The 20,948-nt window shown below is 45.8% G+C and overlaps 1 protein-coding gene across 1 annotated transcript in view; it reads left to right on the top strand.

The window, feature by feature from the left end:
• The window catches only part of LOC138505081 (mucin-2-like), a 282,775-nt gene that overhangs the window by 45,224 nt on the left and 216,603 nt on the right, over window positions 1-20,948 (top strand). Inside the window, exon 3 of the mRNA XM_069625399.1 lies at window positions 14,611-14,863. Within this exon, the coding sequence (XP_069481500.1) occupies window positions 14,611-14,863 (253 nt within the window). The remainder of the gene's footprint in view (window positions 1-14,610; window positions 14,864-20,948) is intronic.

Genomic DNA, 20,948 nt, shown 5'->3' with positions numbered 1-20,948 from the left:
AGAAACCTCTGGGTATTAAGCGCATTATAAATGACCTATCATATCATATCCTGGAAGCTTTCATTCCTAGTGGCTACCACATCTGCAAGGAGAGTGTCCGAACAGCAGTCCCCTGCAGTCAATCACCCATACTTGAGGTTCCAAAGGGACAGGGTGCATTCATGACCAACCCGTGGTTCATTCCCAAAGTACACTCAGAATTCCCTAAAAATTCAGTCATATCCCGGCCAGCATTCTTCAGCAAGTCTTCATCACCGGCGGAAGTTGCGCTGCATTCGCTCAACCTTAAGCAAGCGTTAAAGTACTATATAGACAGAACACAGTCATTCAGGCATTTCACGCAACTGCTCGTGGCATATGAACAGGCAAGGAAATGCAATGCTATCTCCAAGCAGAGCATAGCGAGAGGGATATCGTCGGCCATAGTTTACTGCCCTAAATCCACAGGAAAGCCCCTCCGCCCCCCCCTCATGCACACTCGACAAGAGCAACAACGGCTTTGGCGGCTAGGTGGTCAAGAGTACCGATCACTGATATCTGCCAAGCAACCACCTGGGCGGTGCCACCTACATTCACAAGGCACTACTGCCTGGAGAAACAACATGCTGAGGAAGTGGGAACGGGAAGAGCAGTCCTGCAGTGCCTGTTCCAGTAAGGTAGGCTCCTCGGATATGTGATAAAGTTGGGTGCTATAGGCTTTTTGTTCCTACCAGTCACCTCCTATATCTCTGTACTGCTGCATAATCTATTCACAGAATGTGAATCTATGAAAGATCCAATGCTGGAGAAGGAGTAGTTTCTTACCTGTAACTCCTGTTCTCCAGCATTGGTATCTTTCATAGATTCACGTGTGCCCTCCTTCCACCCCATCAGGGGAAACATCCCATGCACCCCAGGGACTTCCGGTTCCACAGTGTTAGAATGTGAAGGGAAGACGAGGGTCTAGTCTACAGTTACACGAGGTCCCATTGGTTGGGACCAAAAGCACCCATAACAATGGTGTTAGGCTATCAAATGTATTTCTTCTTGCCTAGGGCAATGGGAATCAATAATTAACCGAGAATTCCCAGCCTGACGACGGGGAATATTCACAGCATGTGAATCTATGAAAGGTTCCAATGCTGGAGAACAGGAGTTACAGGTAAGAAACGACCCCTTCTGATTCACCTCAACATATTTTTACTTTTTTTTATTGTGATATTGGATCTCTATGGTAGTGGCCTTGAGAAGTGGAAATAGCCTCATGGAGCCAGTATCTGCCTTGCCAATCCTAAAGCTAAATTGAACAATCACTCAGCGGGCATGTAACAACAAAAATACACACATTCAGACAATGACTCAAACATTGCGACCGTATGCAGTGATAATGTGGGCAGCCCTGCCCTGTTGACTCTTGGATCCAGGAACTCTAGGAATACATCTGATGAATCCAGTAATGTGCATAATGTGAATGAAGCATCTGTGAATGAAGCATCTGAAGTGTCTACTACTCACGTGTCAAACGTTCATGTGGAGGGTGATTGTTCTTGACCTATTATAGACAATTCCTCCAGTTCCTTGACACATGTTGATTTGGAGGATTTATTACACTGTGAGGACACCAATTTTATTCTCTGAGGTCTCTATATTAGCCCCTGTTGTGCTTTCTGAACTAGGAAAACATGTCCGTCTGTCATTGGGGCCACCTAGTTCCTGTTCTATGTTACCACCAGCCTTTGACAACGTCTGCTTACACAATCACCTGCCCTCTCAGCCAATTAGTTCTGGGGGTGTGCTCCAAGAGAATTAAATAACACACTGTTCTTTTTCTGGTTCTCCAGACCAACAATCTAATCACTCCCTGCAAGACCCATGTGTAAAGGGTCCACTACAGTCTGGAGAGCCCAGAGATCCATTTGATCGATCAGAGTAACATTTAGTGGTGCAGTATATAGGTGTATTACTTTCAACTCCTCATAAATCCAATATTCACCAACAAGATACTTCACCCACTGACATATATTTCTTCCCTGTTCTTAACAGGATTCTCAATTTGTTGGACAAGGGTCATGATACCACCCAATTTGTGAATTGAATCTGTCATTGAAGGAGCTACAGGCAACGATTAACTTGTTGGAGGGATTCATCTTGGCTTGTGGCTATAAAATTGTCAACAGTCAGGAGGAATTTTCACCCAAAAGCCTGCATAGTAAAATCAGTGTATTGCCAGACTGGATGTGGGAGTGATAGGGGCCATCCGTCATCACTCTTACCTCCCATCATGAAGCAGGTTTTGGGTGATTGAGATGCTCACACCAAGTTATTAAAGGGTTCCAATTAGGTGCTGGATTCAGGCATGGATTCAGGTTTGATATGATATGATATGATAGTTTATTTATATAGCGCCTATACACATAGTTTTTCAAAGCGCTTTAAGGCAAGGGAGGGAACAAGGGAAAATACAATGACATTCTTACAGGCCATGAACAGTAAGGATGTGAAATTAACTATCGTACTCGGCCTGACGACATTTCAGATAGTGCAAGAGCTAAGACATAGATAAGGAAGGGAGGGGGAGAGTGGGAAGGAAATGGAAAAAGACAGGCGACTACCGTACTAGGCCTGATGACATTTCTGGTAGAGCCAGAGAAAAACAAAAGGTGAGGGAGAGGGGTGCAGAAAAGGAGGGGAGGAACAAAACGAGAGACTATCATACTAGACCTGACAACATTTCAGATAGTGCTCTGGTGGGGTGGGGGGGGTGGGAGGGAAAACAATAAGTAAGGGGAGGAGGACGAGGTTGCTATCATACTAGGTCCAGGGACAATTATGATAGAGTAAGTGCATAGAAGAGAGGGGAGGAGGGGAGGAGATAGGAGAAGGGAGAAAGGGAGAGGAGGAGAGAACAGAGAGTAAGCAGTCAAAAGAGTGGAGAAACAAGAGGGGAGAGCAAATACAATTGCAGAGGTCAGTGGTAACAAATAATGTTGCAAGCCAGGATACAAGATGAAGATGGAAACAGCATGATTCAGGGCCACCATGAGTACAAGATGAAAAGGAAGTCCAGCATGAGAGTTGAGAAAGGGTGACGCGCCAGGAATCAGTGAAGTCTGTAAAAGTCAAATCCAGAATTGGCCACAAGACGGTGATGGTGAAACCCGAATGTATCAGGACAGATTCCTACAGAAGTAGGCTGGAGGGGGGAGGGGGAGGATGGTAGAAGAATCAAGCAAAACAGGCAACAAATGCATGCGGAAAGGGGGTGCACAAGGGAACATCAAGGGGGGACCAGAGGGGGTGGGGATGGCCTTTGGGGACAGGGTGTAAACACATGTTGGTGCATGCTCACCTGCTGTCTGAGCAGGGGTTTGGGCCCTGGGTCCTTCTGGTCCGAACAGATCCAAACAGGAATTGCCCTTTTCTTCGTCTGCCCTTCGATTCAGACTTGGAATTTAATTGTGGCATAGACCCCCCTGTCCCCCAACCTCACACATTATCAAGAAATCTGTGACATTGCAGTCTCCAATTTTTCTAAAATATCTTTATTTGCGAAGAATGTGCAGAGTCTTATGGCTAGACTAGATGGAGGATTTTCTGATCAATTGTCTAAGGTGAATTGTACTGTTAATCATTCTGAGTTTGCCATCTCTGAGCCTAATAGCCCGACACCCTTTGTAGACTGTATGGTGAAGGATCATGAAATGCTTGAGATAGATTCTATAGCACCCTCAAACAAGGCTCAAGAGGAGTTATTCCAACCATCTGCATCTGCGTTTTGTCTTCCAAAAGCATTCAGTCTAAGGAGAATACAGCTGAGAGGAAAGCAAATAGGAAATCTGAGAAAAACAATGGTTAAAAAAATATATATATATGCAGTCGACAAAAATACATGGGCATAATTCTTCACTTAAATCACACGAAATCGGCCTATGGAGGATGCTATCATAGATCTGAACTCCCCAAGTAACACTATGAACTTTGACCTAAAGGTAGAGGGTAAGTCCAAGGGGATAGCTTCCATTAAAGACCAAATATTAAAGAGTTGCAACCTCCTATAGCAGAAAAGATTTCTGTGCTGATCAAGGCCCCAGTTGCACAAAAAAACAACTAGCTTCATTACCACAAATACTATCGGTTGGGTCGCTCCAAACTAAATTGACTGATTTCTTTCCAATTACTGAAAACAATCATAAAGGTTTGGGTAGTAAACCAATGTTGTCAACTTAAGCAGCTGTTCATTCCGCTCTGGCTCCTCCATTGAAAGTGCCAGCCTTGGGCAGCTCTGGGCCGATTACTACTCTCCCTTTTATGGATGCAGTGGTTTCTGTAACACTTGAAGTAACCCCCTAACAAAAGATCAGAACCTGACTAGTAAGGGGCCTTAATGTTCTAAGTATCTGGGATGAGATAACTGATCTAAAAAGCAATCGTTCTCTCAGACTAAACAGATCAAAGCTGCTGGACCTATTTAAATCAATGCTGGTGCTAAGATCTATCGACTCTGAGGATATTGAGTGGATTACCCTACCAGTAATCAATAATTCTCCAGCATTGGATCTTTCATGGATTCACATGCTTAGAATATTCCCCGTCGTCAGGCTGGGAATCCCCGGTACATTATATAGACCCTTTCCCGTGGGAAAACTTTTTCGACGCTTATGCGTCCTATCCACCTCGTTTTGTATCATGCGTGCCCGCGCCGTCAGGACGCCATGATATAAATACAGGACCCGCCCCCGCGCTCCCTCAGATTTCAACCGTCTTTCAAAGTAGTGGGATCCTCGTGGTTACTACTAGTCGAAATTAGGTTGTATTTTCGCTTCGGCGACGTTACATTCTGGAACAAATATGTCCGGAAAAGCTTTATTTCGTCCTTGTGCGACATGTGGACTCAAAAAAGTCTATGAAGGTGATGCCCACATGGATTGTATCTACTGTCTCCACCCGCACCACACGGCGGATACATGCGAGATATGCCAGGGTTTCTCCCAAAAAACCCTTAAAGACCGGAAAAGAAGGTTGGTCGACTGGCTTAACGACGGAGCGGGTGCCTATCCGGCATCAGAAGTTGGCTCCACGGCCTCCAGGAGCAAGTCGGAACCTCCCTCGAAGAAGGTGCGGCCTGTCGAAAAACGCCCTGCGGACAAGCATACGGGGAAGCATGCTGGGTCTTCCTCATCACACAAAAAGTCCTCCTCCTCCTCATCCTCTAAGACGGAGAGGCAAGCGGCATCACAATCCTCCTCAGGGGACCGTCCTAGGTCTTCCGTGAGTCGAGACTCTTCAGCAGGGAAGTCGGCAACGAAATCAACTACGAAGTCTAAAGGCTCGGTGCCGGCTACTTGCTTGTCGACCCCGGTGTCGCTGACGATGCCTATTACTATTCAGGCAGCAGCGGTGGGGATTCCTTCGTCGACGGTGACTCAATCTATGGCCTGGCAGCCAGAGGTGTGTGACCCGGCCCCCCCTGAGGTCCTACTGCAGCCAGACACGGCCTTGTCGGCGTCGTCGGTGGAAGGAGAATGTGGCATGGTTATGCAGCCGTCGGACTTGGGCTTACGGCCTTCCAATACGTCGACGACGAGTGCGAGTGGGGGTGTGGTCCCTCTATCCTCGACGTTGCTGACCGCCCAGACGGTTTTGTCTCTGGATGTGCTTAATACACTTCAGAAGCTCCTGCAGCGTCTGGATACGCAGATCCCTCAGCCGGGCACTTCATCGTCGATATTTTCTGCACCTTCCGTCGACGAACAAGCTCAAGCAGTTCGCTCGACGACCAAAAGCCCGTCGGCCTCCCAGGCGGTGAAGGATCGTCCTCGAGCGCAGGAGGAGGGTGAGCTATCGGAGTCCGATTCTATACGAGGTGACTCAGGGTCGGACATTTCCCTGTCACCGTCGAGAGACCCAACATGGAATTCGGATGTAGAGGTAGAGTCTACGAGGAGCCAGGCACAACCATCTCCTCCGGATGATGTGGGAGCCTTCCATGCAATGATGGGAAAAGCGTGTTCCGAGTTCGGCTTAATTCCTGAGGAGCAAAAGAAAGACTGTTTTCTTTTTGATCACATGGGTCAAAGGAGGAAATCGGTATTTGCCATCCCAATCCTGGACCACGTGTGGCAAGAAGGCCTCAAGACGATGCGTCATCCGTTCTCGGAACCGGCTATTAAGGGGCGTATTGAGAAAAAGTTTAAAGCTCCGGAGTCCACTCCAAAATGTCTAACGTCACAGCCTCTGTCAGACTCTGTGGTATCGGCGGCAGCGGCTAGGAAGGCCAGAGTACAGCAAAAATGTTCAACCCCACCAGAAAGCGAGGCCAGGAGGCAGGACGCCTTTGGAAAAAAGGTGCTCTCAGTCGGCGCCACGACGGTAAGAGCAGCCAACTCCTTGGCGATTGTATCACGATACGATAGGGAGATGTGGCATAAACTAGCCCCTATCCTAGAACATCTGCCGGAAGAACATCGAAAAGCAGCCATGTTGCTAGTACGTGATGGTGAGGAGGCCTCGAACCACGCAATTAATATTGCGGTGGACCTAGCAGAGTCTGGTTTCAAACAAATCAATCATGGCGTAGTACTACGTCGACAAGCGTGGCTCAAATGTACTACTTTCAGACCTGAAGTCCAGTACAAAGTCCTAGACATGCCATGTGAAGGAGAACATCTGTTTGGAGACAAGGTAGATGAAGCCTTGAAGGGGATGAAAGAAGACACGGATACCGCTAGGTCTCTCGGCGCCCTCCAGACAGGTAGAAGTTTTCGCTCTTTTCGCCCCTTCAGGGGTGCTTCCGGAAACTCCCGCTTTGGAGCCTCTAGGGACCGTGGATTTAACAGGCCCTCATACTCCTCACAAGGTTACAGACGTGCATCCCAGTCGGCACGTAGAGGCAGAGATTATCAAGCCTCCAGACGACGCGGCTCGGGTCCCTCGTCGACGAAGGACAAGCAAACCAGCAAACAATGACGGCCTTCGGAACGTCCTGGGGGGTCGAGTCTCTCATCATATCGACCAATGGAAATGCATCACCACAGATCGATGGGTTCTGGACACGATTCGCATGGGTCATGCGCTGCAATTCAAAAACAAGCCTCCAAGTCTTCCGCCAGTGTTTTCGGCCCAGCCCCACCTTCGAGTTCTAAGACAAGAGGTGGCGCTTATGCTGCAAAAAGGAGCGGTAGAACGGGTTCCTGTGGCACAGGAAGGACAAGGGGTTTATTCCCGGTTCTTCGTTGTCAAGAAGCCAAATGGAAAATGGAGGCCCATTCTCGACCTGAGGGTACTCAACAAATGGCTAAGGAGCTCAAAATTCAAAATGCTAAAGCTCCAGGAGGTTATCAGGTCAGTGCAACCCATGGATTATCTGTCGTCGCTAGACCTTCAAGACGCATATTTTCATATCCCAATATGTCCACGACACAGGAGATATTTAAGGTTCGTCGTCGGGCGAAAGCATTTTCAGTTCAAGGTCCTCCCGTTCGGTCTCAAGTCCTCCCCCAGGACGTTCACCAAGTGTTTGGCCCCTATAGCGGCCCATTTAAGGAAGGACGGTCACCATGTCTATCCCTATCTAGACGACTGGCTGGTCAGAGGTTCGTCCATGGAACAAACACGAAACAGTCTGGGGGCCACGATGTCCCTCTTACAGGAACTGGGCTTCGCGATAAACTTCAGCAAGTCCTCCGTAGAGCCTTCGAGGACCTTGGTCTTTCTAGGAGCGGAGTTTCATACGCACACAAGCCTTGTAAGACCATCCAACGAAAGAATACAGAAGCTACAAAGCAAGGCGTCGGAATGGAGATGCGGTACCAGGGTGTTGGTGCGCAAATACATGTCCCTGCTAGGGACCATGTCATCCTGCATTCCGTTGATAAACAACTGCCGTCTGTTTATGAGGCCTTGCCAGGAATTTCTAGCGGACCGTTGGGCGCAGAGCCAAGGTCGCTGGTCCGACAGACTGGTCATCGACGAACAACTGGTACAAGCACTCCGTTGGTGGAGAGTTTCTACTCATTTAACGAAAGGAATGCCTCTGGTGGAACCGGAGTTCCAGAAGACGGTGGTGACGGATGCATCGCTGAGCGGATGGGGAGCTCATCTGGATACGTTACAGGTACAAGGCCGGTGGTCGTTACAAGAGTCCTCCCTGCTAGAACTGAGAGCAGTGCGGTGGGCTCTAAAATCTTTTCTTCCTCAATTGAGAGACTCTGTGGTGCGTGTAATGACGGACAACACGACTACAATGTTTTACCTAAGGAAACAAGGAGGAACACGTTCCAGGTCCCTGTCGATGGAGGCACAGAAAATCTGGCATTGGGCCCTGCAACACAACATGCTAATCTTGGCGTTCCACTTGCCAGGTGTGAGAAATGTGGAGGCCGATGCCCTCAGCAGGGAAATGAACGAAGTTCACGAATGGGTGCTGAACGACCAGCAACTACAACATGTATTCAAGAAGTGGGGACATCCTTCCATCGATCTGTTCGCGACGAAGGACAACAGGAAATGCCCGCAGTATGCAAGCAGATGGCCTCAGCAGGGCTCACTGGGGGATGCGTTCTCCTTCCCATGGACGAACAAATTCCTGTATGCATTCCCTCCATTTCCTCTTATCTGGAGGACGTTGCAATGGATCCTCAAGTACCCATGTCGGGTGATTCTGGTGGCCTCGTATTGGGCCAGACAGGTGTGGTTTTCAGACCTGCTGCACATAGCAGCGGCGGAGCCAATGAGGTTCAGGAAGATCCCCAACCTTCTGTCTCGACAGGAGGGTACCGTTTGGCATCACGACCCGGACAGCCTCAAGTTGACGGCCTGGCTCCTGACTTCGCCGAATTTGGTCAGCTAACGATTCCGGAGGAGTGTCGTCGTATTCTGCAAGCGGCAAGAGCACCTTCCACAAACACTTCATACTCGTACAAATGGAGGAGTTTCTGTCAGTGGTGTGTGGATCAACCAGGTTTCGTTCCGCAGTCGATTACGCCGGAACAGCTCCTTCCATACTTGCTGTTCTTAGCTCAAAAGGGCTTATCGGTGTCGTCGATAAAAGTACACCTGGCCGCCATCTCCAGGTTTACACGTCAACGACATTCTGCACCATTATTCAGCGACCGCCTGATTAAGCACTTCCTTAAAGGTTTGTTTAGGAGTTTCCTTACCGAGAAGAGATTTCCTCCGGTGTGGAGCCTCAATCTGGTGTTAGCGTCTCTTATGAAACCTCCTTTTGAACCAATGTCATCATCGTCTCTAAAGTTTTTGTCGTGGAAATTGGCCTTCCTGGTGGCCATCACTTCAGCCCGACGTATTTCGGAAATCCAAGCTCTAATGGTAGACCCACCATACTTAAGATTTTTCAAGAACAAGGTGGTCCTTGCCACTAACCCACAGTTCATACCGAAAGCTCCTTCAGTGTTCCATAAACATTCCTCTATTGTCTTACCTACGTTTTTTCCAGAGCCATGCTCGGGAGCGCAGCGCACGTTACACACATTAGACGTGAAAAGGGCTCTCAAGTTTTATCTTCATCGCACGCAACCTTTCAGGGAAACGAGGCAATTGTTCGTGGCCTATGGTTTGGGTGCTAAAGGCAAAGCCATTTCAAAGCAAGGACTGTCAAGATGGGTATCGTCTACCATTTCGTACTGCCATTCCAAGGCTGGGAAGCCTCTTCTGCGACGCCCAAGAGCTCATTCAACTAGAGCGGCGGCATCGTCGACGGCGCTGTGGTCTGGAGTCCCTCTGGGGGACATCTGCATGGCGGCTACCTGGGCGGCTACACATACTTTTACCCGCCATTACTGCCTGTCACAACAACATGCCGAAGATACTCGGATGGGACAGGCGGTGCTTCGGCACCTATTCCAATAAGGTAAGCCCCGGTTGAGGGGTTAGATCTTGTTGCAATTATGATTGAATATTGTTCGTTTTCTATGTTAACAATTGCTGATGGGTACACGACCATAGGGAACGGGCATTGTGAGGAAAGTATGTGAGTTTGCATGCACGCCTCCTCTTTTCGGGATGGTACTGCTATGTAATCTATTCTAAGCATGTGAATCCATGAAAGATCCAATGCTGGAGAAGGGAATAGTTTCTTACCTGTAACTCCATTTCTCCAGCATTGGTATCTTTCATGGATTCACATGCGCCCGCCGGCCTCCCCTGGGCATGCAAACTGGTTCCTCCACTACTTTGGGGGCCGAAATCTGAGGGAGCGCGGGGGCGGGTCCTATATTTATATCATGGCGTCCTGACGGCGCGGGCACGCATGATACAAAACGAGGTGGATAGGACGCATAAGCGTCGAAAAAGTTTTCCTACGGGAAAGGGTCTATATAATGTACCGGGGATTCCCAGCCTGACGAGGGGGAATATTCTAAGCATGTGAATCCATGAAAGATAACAATGCTGGAGAAATGGAGTTACAGGTAAGAAACTATTCCCTAATCGCGTGTTATGCTGTGTTCAATCAGAGATGATCGTAAATCTTATCTTTGAACAGCGCTGTGATTTACTGTCTTTGGGTCATGAACTGCATGCTATTGATTCAATTGAAGATGGGACAAGATTTGTATCTTACTGTACACAACCTTCAAGGACGTGCAGTCAGGTAACTCTGCCTCTCTAATGGTAACTCAATGATGGCTCAGCAGCCAGGTTTGCCAAAGGAAGCCCAGGACTGGTCTTGGACTGAGGCTGCTTTAAAAACTTTTTCCGCTACTAAGCAGGGTTTGTCGCATCCCTAGCCTTCGGTCCATTGGAATTCTTTCATCAAATGCATGTGTGTTGAGCAATCTCAATAGATGGTTTTACGATGCTGAATCTTTAAACAAATGTCAGTTTCTCATGTTTCAGGAGACGATGACCTGCTCTCACTTTATTCTCAAAGGCAATTCGACTTTTACCAGCCCTGCGATCACAGCTAATCTAGGACGACCTAGTGGTGGGTTGGAAATTTCCATTGACATAAACCTACAGATAGTTACTGAATTGGTACATTCATCTCATGGTCTTTTGGCGGTTAGTGTTAAATCCTTAGAGGAAAAGTGGGCATTGCTGCTTGAAAATCTCTATTGGAATCCAGCCAAACATTTATCAGAATAATGTCATCAAAATCGATTGGAGAAATTGATGATTGCATGTCCTGGATACTTTGTTATTCATGGGGGCGACTTTAACTGTGATTGTTTTATGGGATCCAAGCATATCTCTGATACCATATAATTTTCTTTAACTTCCGTGAGTGAACAAAGAGGCATAATTTGGGATGAGTTTCTCTCTAATTGGGATCTTCAAGAGATGGAGGTAGCCCCAGGCTCTGGCACAGAGACACCTTTTCCTCAAGGATTGATTACTTCTACATTTCTTCTGTACTCAAGAGGATTTGTGAAGCAGTGAATTGATGGGATCCACGGTTTGGTGATCATCTGATTTTTGGCCTGCAAAGTTAATATAGGGATACCAGTCTATGAAATTGATCATTCACTGACTCTTTTATCCTTTGATCAAACAAGGCTATTGCTGAAATGAAGAATTACCTGATCAATTCACTCGTTCTTTAAAAAAGGAGGTTGAGCAATCAGAGCTCTTGTACAACACAAATTTGAATTCTTATGAGAGGGAGGCAACTTTGACTGAGTTGATTATGCTCTGTTTAAAGTGGACTGCCAGATCTACTATGGCTGCTCTGGAGAGTTCCTATAAACATAAATTTGATGCCAGTGTTGTTGCCTCTACAAAATTGAAAAATAAGAACATTAGAGATTTAAAGAGACAAAATCAAAAATAAATCACAAAATGCTAAAAGTTAAGCCTACTTCTGTGAGATGCTTAAGAATTCCATAAAATCCCTTAAGTATTGACAGGTATAATAGAGAAAAATCAGATAATGTTGCGACATCTCTGTGATAATAAGATGGTATCCTTTTGGTCTACTATCAATAAAGCTGTAGGTAGTTTGCAAGGTGCTATTGAATCTGTAGTATATGAGGATGGATGGGTTGAGTTCTACACTTCCAAATACAGATTGCAGAGAAAGTTCTTAGATCTGACGGACCCACCTATGGGAACCTGTATTTGAGGTAATTGCACTTGGGATGAGGAGGACATCAGATGGGCTATATCTAAATTTAATCCATCCGGAGATTCAGGACCTGACGGTATTCCTTTGCTGATTTTGAACAATGACCCAGTGTTATGGCCCTCAATCTTGAAGATCAAATGTGATCATATATTTAGGTGCAAATCTATTCCAGCATCTTGGGCACAATCACACATAATTCCCATCTTTAAAAAGGGGATCCCCAAGATGCCTCAGGCCAATAGCTCTTATTGATGCATCCTGAAAGGTATTTGCCCTGCTGGTTCTTAGGGAACTTGAAATTATTCTGCGGCAGTCAGCTATTCTTTCAAGGTCTCGGGGTGGCTTTAGGAAGAATATGGGGACACGGTTAAACACCACCATATTGGATCATCTCTTGTATAATGTAAAACACAGTCAATCTGGTCCAATTTATATGGCATCCTTGGGCATGTCATCAGTGTTTGATTCTGTCTTCAGATCTGTTCTGTGTAATAGATTAGTGAGGTTTAAAATCCCCTTAGAACTAATACAATTTATGGCTCTCTTACATAAAAATACAACATTTTGGATCAGGATCTCTAAAGAGGGAGCACTTACAAGATCTATTCCAACTTTCACCTGAGTGAAACAGGGCTGTATTTTAGCATCAACCTTGTTTAATCTGTATCGTAGCGATATTGAAGTACATCAGTGCGGCAAGGCAAGTCAAGGTGTCATTGGTTTGCCTTTGTCGATGACCTAATTTTTTTGAGAATGCAGCTTTTGGTCTCAAATTCAAACTGAATCTTTTTCTTCAATATGCATTAACCAATAATTTGCAAGTGAATGCTCTCAAATCCAAAATAGTTGTATTTCCTAAAGCTCAAAAGTTTTAAACTATATCGTGGAGCATTGGAAAAGATTGAATAGAAATTTGGGCTACAATCTTACTAATGCATCGTCTGTAAGTATGTGGAAGAATTATTTACTAGTAAAGCTCTGACCTCTAACATCACATATGAAATGCTTATATGCTAGCTTGTGTACATTTTCGCTACTTCCACTCTTAAACCATTATTTGATGAAGATTGAGCCTATTTTGTTGTATAGCTTAGATATATGCTTACTTGACTTGGGCCTGAACTATCTACAGGGACGGGTTTGGAAAGAGTTTCTTTGTCTCGCCAAATCGATGCCAAATGCTATCATGAGGCATGAATTGAGACTAATCTCTTTGCATAATAGATATCGTTGGAGGCAACTCTCTAACTTTGTAAAATGTGTAGTTCCTCCACGTAATTCTCTATATGCTCACTTGAGTTCAATGATGGTAGATGCTTGCCCTACTTCAGCTATGTATATAGAAAGAAGATCCTTTTACTTCTCAATTAAATCAACTTTACTGAAGAAGTACTCATCAATCGTCCAGGTAATGTAAAAAAAAGTTTAAATCTGGCTGGCGATGCACAGTTGACCCCATAGGGACATATAACTCATTTAGAGAATATGCTGAGTTCCCTGCGGTAAAGTGTCAAATGAACACTTACTTGATATGCTTCCCATGTAACAAGGCACTAGCTCTTTACATACAATTTTGTCTAAATCAATTTGCCACTAGAGAACATACTTACAAGGTGGACCTCTTTACTGGACCTCTTTACGATTTATATATTTCTACAGATTGTCTATTCTGTCAAAAACCAAAATGTCTTGAGACATTACGACATTAGATACTCAACTGTCTGTATTTTAGTCATAGTAGGCTTACATTTTTTAATCCTGAAATATATTTAGAGGTAAAAAATGCGCAAGATCTTCTCTGGTGTAGATTGATGTGGGGGTGAGAACACTGCTCTGATTTTATCTCAATATCGCTTTCTACATTTTATTGAGTCACAGATCAAGGGGTTGCAAAAGAATTTGATGAATGGATTTATCTAGACTTCTTCCTTTATGTGTTTCCATTTAATAGTTGATCAAATTGTTTTTATTGATATGTTCTGATAGAACACTTTTGTATTCACACTGTTCTTAATCTAATTTATGAAATTGTAATTGTGATTCTTTTGTTCCTGCTTCATTGGTTTTGAAATTTTGTAAATGTTTCAAATAAACCATATACAATAAAAAAAAGAAAGAAAATAAAAATCAGTGTTTTTTATCAGCCATCACATGAACAATAGAAATGTACACGACCAATTTATATACAGCTGTATGAGTTTGTTACAATTATTAATTCATCTTTTATGGTGTGCTTAACACTGGAGACCAGTCTCCAAGTGCAGAACGTGATGCTTTCTCTTGCTTCCAAAACAAATTACGTTGCCTCTGGGCTATCCCCTCTACCCAATAAAGGGACATTTTGGTTAGTGAAAGGTTTCCTGATCGAGGTCTCTAAGGGGAACCTCAAAGTGAAGTCATTCCATGATGGTCACAGAGTTTGTGAGACGATGTTTCATCCAGTGAAGTATATCTTGTGCAAGGGAATGAATTCTGTAGAAAATAATATAACACTAAAGAGAAAGGGCTACAAATCCAACAGATACTAATCAACTGCAATTAATTCACAGGTGGACTGGCCGATGACAACCAAGATGTATGTATCACATGGGGAAATTTCCAATACAGGAATTTCAATGGTGAAATCTTCAAATTCATGGGGACCTGTACTTACGCCTTTGCTTACGACTGCTCCTCCAACGACATGGATTTCAACATAGAACTCAAACGCTTCCCTGACAGCACTATCAGAAGCATCTTCATAAAGATCTCAGAAGTTCTCATAAGGATTCACAATTTTATCCCTTATGTAAACGATGTGCCGTAAGTTTAAAGATTTGTATTACACGTGTGATGATGTGTGATGGTGTCAGATCTGCTATCCAACACTTGCTTAGTGTAGGTATCATAAAATGATTAGCTTACCTCCAACTAAAAGCAGCTCCATGTACATATCAGGCAGGAGTTATACCAAGCTTCTGATGTTCCCTGATCAGGAATGCATGGGTTGGAGGGAAATCGAGATATTTGATTACCAGCTAGAGCTTCTGAAATTGCAATCAATCTTTTGCCTACAAACTCATCTTCATAACAGGTGAGCCTAAAGTCTATATGGGCACAGTTCTCTGACTATTCCATTGTTCTGTCCCCTCTGCTGTACCCTTCTACCATTCTGCCTCTTATCAACAGCTCGTGTCCTTCTAAACTAGTCCCATCATTACAAGCCCTACTCAGTAGGTGCTTGCCTATTCGTACATCCACTGATTGCCCTTCTCCTTCCCAAGACCTTTCTGGAGGGATGGGGCATTCCTTCAAGGACTGCCTCTCTTCCCTTCTCTTTTACATGTTCACCTCCCCCAAGCACTCACTTGCAAAGGTCCAACTCCCTCATACCTTTTTTCTTTGGTATGGCGAGGACTACCCATCTTCCTGCAATCCTCTCCACCCTAATGCCTCCTTCACTGACTGTGCTGCCCAACTCCTCTTCCATTTTTTCATCCTCATTGTGGTCTGTGATTTTAACCGCAAGGTTGCCTTTAACAGCTTATTCATTCTAGTGTTGTCCTCTCCAACTTCAGACACTCCACTTCCTTCAGCTCACTACCAGCAAACCCAACTTCTAAGTTCACACTCTTGCCATTACTGTAGCACTCAAAGACTACATCAAGCCCATCAACCCATTGATGAGGCTTGGGCTAACCACCTTGATATCTCATTCAGCCTTTCTGTTCCTGCTGGGCACTTCTAGAGCTACATTGTGACCTATCTTGAATCTTTAAAAGTGTGACTTCTCAAGCCCTGAAATTTAACATATTCAATCTTCTCAAAATTAAATTCATAGGCCCCTTGAGCATCCTTCCTAAGTTTTTGGGAAGTCCAAAGTGGCATAACAACCATAGTGACTGCCCCCAAATCTCTATAAACTGTTCTTTTACATGTTTCATATTTTATTGTGCAAAACAGAATTGTAGATGCATTGTAATAATCATACGTATAAAACGAAATAAATTGATTTTTTTTAAAAGTTTTAGTGTAGTAACTTTTTTTTTTAGCACCGTTTAATTTTATGGTACACTCAACTCCTACAAATTTCCACAATATAAAAATGGGTCTCCATTCCAGTTATACGCAAAAAGTAATGAAAACTTAAATTGCTGAGTTGAACACTATGTCAAAACTCAAAGGGAACTGGCGGACCTAACTCATACATTTATCTACTACCAGTTCCATCCCTCCTACATGACCAGTGCTTGCTGAGAAACAAATTAAGCCCTGCAATATGGTATCTCCTGTGAGGATGCCCTTCCCACGTGGCTGTTCACTGGATGGGCAACAGCAGCAGCTTCAGTAAAATCACTGGTCACTTAATGCTCCCTTTCCATGCTCGTTTACACAGCGGGACTGCCCAGAGCTACAGTTTTTGCGTAATCAAGTGTACTATTCCGCTGTATTGCAACCCTACTAGACTGCAAAAACCTCCCTGAAGCTTTCAAATCAATGCCTTCAAGGTTAACCCTTCCCATATCCTGGTAAGGCTATGAATGGAATTTGCATGTTAGAATTTCTGCTGACATGGCAATGTTCCTTTTAAAGCTAAACACCGATGGAGGGATTGCTAGTGTCACCAATAATTTCATTTCAAGCTGGGTTAAGTGCTTTCCAATCCCTTATCTGTTAATGGCACTGTTCTCTAAATGGAGAACAAGAGGTTCTGCACTAGGCCTACCGCAGAAAGCCCCAGTCCATTGATAGACCTTTGTTTGCACTTGAGGTGCCTGCCATGAAAAGGAAAATACCTGGGGGGGGAAATGGAGAATGTCCTTTTACAGGTCAAGGAAGTGTCAGTGCCTCAGAAAGAAGAAAATCATCATCAATGGTGAGGGAATAGATGCAGTTCTTTTGCCATCAATAACTGCATGCGCTACTGATTCACCTTGACTTGTGATGCTTTGTCCAGCACTGCAGCAGCCATTAACCCATTCCAAGATTGCCACTGGCTTCTTCATGCTTTCTCTGTAGCCTGACCTGGCCCCCTGACTTGGCCCCCTGAACAATTGGTTGGACTGGGAGGCGGGGCCCTTTGTTCAAAGGCCCATTTCTGGCCCCAGGCCCTCCATTGTACTCCTGCTCCTGCACCCTACTGGCCTCGCGCTGCCCGCGAGCGCTTTCATGATTGGATCAGCTGTTCTTATTCTTGGCTTCCTGCCTCGCGCTCTCCGCACGAATTCTCTACTTGGATCAGCTGTGCTGGCAAGGTTTACCGGCCCTCGCGGTCTCAGCGCGCACTTTCAACTTGATCAACTGTGTTTTGGAAAGTTTCCTGCCTCGCGCTCTCCGCGCGCCTCCCCTACTTTGATCAGCTGTGTTTGGCAAGGCATCCGGGCCTCTAGCTCCCATAGCACACCTTCATCTTGATCAGCTGTGCCTTTGAACAGCTTCCTGATTTCGCGCTCGCAACGCGCACTCATTTGAAATTGGATCAGCTGATCCTGATGACCCTGACAATGATCCTGCAGCGGAGCTACTCATAACCAGGTAAGCCTTGTGGCAATACCACAGCCCCCTTCTCGTTTTCCCTGTGAGCAGTTAATGGGCAGAATTGAGAAGTTTTGCTTTTTTCAGTGTGCACATTTTAAACGCAGCCGCTTGCCTATGAAACGCACGTGTGTAGAAGCATTTATTTTTTGCCATCAATAAATGTGTGTGCTTCTGATTCTGCATGACTTTTGATGCTTTGTCCAGCACTGCAGCAGCCATTAACCCATTCCAGGATGGCAGCTGGCTTCTTCATGCTGTCTCTGTAGCCTGGCCATTGGCTACCTCTTTTTTCTCATCTACCAATTGGTTGGACCAGGAGGTTGAAGACAACCCTTTGTTCATAGGCCCATTTCTAAGGCCATTGTCTGCTCCCTATATGCTACTGGGTCGCTTCATGATTCTACTACCACAACTTGGCCTTCCTGGGGCTGCTACCTCACTCAGCTATGAAACTCAACTACCAAGACTCTCTTACTTCCCTCACCCTGGGTTAGTTCCCTCCTTCTGTTTGCCCTTTCTTTCCCTTCTTGGACCTTCACTCTCCCCTCTGCCTGTTCCAACTGGTCTCCCTGTTATGCTCTCTAATGCTCTTGTTTCAGTACTCAGCTCTACCCTCTAATTCATACCTCATTTCCTTACCTATGGTGCCTTAGTATTTGCCTTTGAAAGTCAAATGTGGGTGTGTTTTTCATTTAACTTTGAATGTCAAATTTGGGTGCGTTTTTCATTTAACTTTGAAAGCCAAATTTGGGTGTGTTTTTCATTTAACTTTGAAACTCAAACCTGTGGTGTTTTTATTTTACTTTGGGCCAAAATTGTAACCTGCTAGTCCAGTGACTGTTTCATACTGCTGAACTAGCATAATTCTCCCATTGCCTCCTCTCTCTACTCTACCATGGCGCTATCTGTTTCTCCTATCTACTCCAACTGCTTCTCTACTAACTATCCCTCCCTTCTCACTAAGTCTGGTAAGAAGAAATTTAAAAAGGATATCTTGGCATCCAACCCGGATCTCCCCATTACTGATGCCTATTCCAGCGCCTCTGCCAGACAAACCCTCACTGACATCCTCTTTGTCGTTCCTTCGCTAGATCGATGGACACTTCATATGATCTCTGAGCTCTGTCCTGTGTCCTCCTCTCCCATTAATGGTGGCACCCGCTGGGAAGTCCTCATGGATTCTTTCGACTCCTACAGAGTCATCATTAATGTCTACCTAAATGACACTGTCATGGTGCAAGGCCTGAAGGCCAATCTCCTCCTCTTTGATAGGCGGTTCCCTTGCCTCATCAACTTCCTTTCATCTCCAGCTCTGTGATGAGCATTGACACTCTCCTCCCTGATGGCTACAAGATCCTCTCCGCCCCCAGATCCACCCGGCCCGGAGAAGGTGTAGCCCTGATCTTCCCTGGGTGGATTCCTGCCTCTGTCATCCCCCTCAGACTTACTCCTCTTCCGAATGCCTTGTGTGCAGGCTCTCTCTCTCCTAGCCACTCTACTGGCCCCCTGTTCAAATGACCGCTTTTCTCTCTGATTGGGCAGATCTCTCCTCCTCCCTCCTGGCCTTTACCACTCCTCCTACTTGGTGACCTCAACATCCATCTTGATTCTCACTGTTCCTCCTCTGTGCTTTTTCGTGAACTCTGCGATTCACTCTCGCTCTCTATCCTCCCCTCTGGCCGACTCACTCTGCTGGTCACACACTTGATGTCTTGATCTCCTCTGGTCCCCCCCCCTCTCTATTCCCCTCACCACTCCTCTCTCCTGGAGTTATCATTGCCTCCTCTTCTCTCATCTCTCCATCTCCTCCTCCCAAGTTAAGCCTACCCCAAGACTGCCCATTAAGTGTGTATCAGTCGAGGTTTTCGCTGCCACCTTCTCCCACCCTCCACCCCGAGCTGACTCACACCCTGACACAGCCCTGTCCGTTCTCTACTCCTCTATTTCTGCTACTTTTTATGCTTTTGCCCCTGTCATGAGGATCTGTTTGAAGTCCAAAGCCAAGTTCAATTTTTGGTCTGACTCTGACCTAGCTACACTTAAACGTAAGTGTAGGGCGGCTGAGAGGAAATGAAGGGCTTCTTGTTCATCCTCTGACAAACTGGCCTATTGCCTGCTCCAAAGGCAATACCAAATCTCTGTCTGCACCAAGAAGAGAGTTCACGTTCAAGCCCGTGTCTGTGCGGCATATAACAACTCGGCTGAACTTTTTAAAATCTGTAAGGAGCTGGCCAACCCTGCTGCAGTCTCCACGCCTCTTCTTGGCTCCCAGTCTGTTTGCATTGCATTTGCCTCTCACTTTATCTCTAAAACCCAAGACATCTTGTCTACCCTCTCCTCTTCCTCCCGCCTCTCCCCACGCCATCTCTGCTTGCTGACCCTTCTTCAGCTACTCCCCACCCTCTTTCTCCTCCTTTCCTCTTTTCTCCCCTGATGAGGTCGCTAGACAAGTCCGATCTATTAAAGCCTCATCAAAACAGGTCCATCCCTGTTCCTCTAAAACCATTATGGACCACATTGATACCCTCTGTAGATTTTTGTAACTTCTCCTTTGCCTCAGAATCTTTCCCCTCCCCTCTGAAGTACTCCCTTGTGGATCCTCTCCTCAAGAAACCCCCAACTGTTCCTTCTTGTCCGGCTAACTATCGCCCAATTTCCATTACTCCCTTTTTGGGTAAACTCCTGGAAAAGCTGGCCACCTCTCAGCTTAACCTTCATTCCGATTCTGTGGTCTCTCTCCATGACCACCAATCTGGTTTTGGAGCTGCCAGAAGCACGGAAACTGCTCTCCTCAACATCTGTGAAGATCTGCTCTCCAACCTTGACTCTAACATTCCAGCTGTCCTCATCCTACTTGATCTCTCCTCTGCCTTCGACACGGTCAACCATACCTGCTCAACCGTCTCTGTGACAACCTGGGTATCACCGATCAGGCTCTGGCCTGGCTGACCTCTTTCCTCTCTGATCGACCCTCCCAGGTACAACTTCGGTCCTTCCTATCATCTATCTCCTTCTCTACCTGTGGTGTTCCCCAGGGGTCTAACCTCTCGCCCTGGCTTTTCAATGTATTTGTCAAAACTCTTGCCTACTGCATTTCCATTTTCTGCTCACATTTCCAGTGTTATGCTGATGACACTCTTTCAGGTTTCCCTCGGCCACCTCCTCTTCCTTCCTCATCTCTGATTGCCTAATCGCCATTCAAAATTGGTGTGCCGCCAACGATCTTTGTCTAAATGCGAACAGTTGGTGCTGAGTCTCGAGAGTCTGCTGTGTGCTGAGAGCAGACCCTGTCCTCCCTCTACTTCCATTGAAATTTGGAATCTTTGTCCATAAGAACCTCAGCAACCCGCGGAGCGGCGCAGAGTCGGTG

The sequence above is a fragment of the Ambystoma mexicanum genome, chromosome 11, assembly GCF_040938575.1.
Source record: "Ambystoma mexicanum isolate Mex_15411 chromosome 11, UKY_AmexF1_1, whole genome shotgun sequence".
NCBI classification, from domain to species: domain Eukaryota; kingdom Metazoa; phylum Chordata; class Amphibia; order Caudata; family Ambystomatidae; genus Ambystoma; species Ambystoma mexicanum.
The sequence above is the reverse complement of the archived record's forward strand: the minus strand, read 5'-3'. Positions and strand labels throughout refer to the sequence as shown.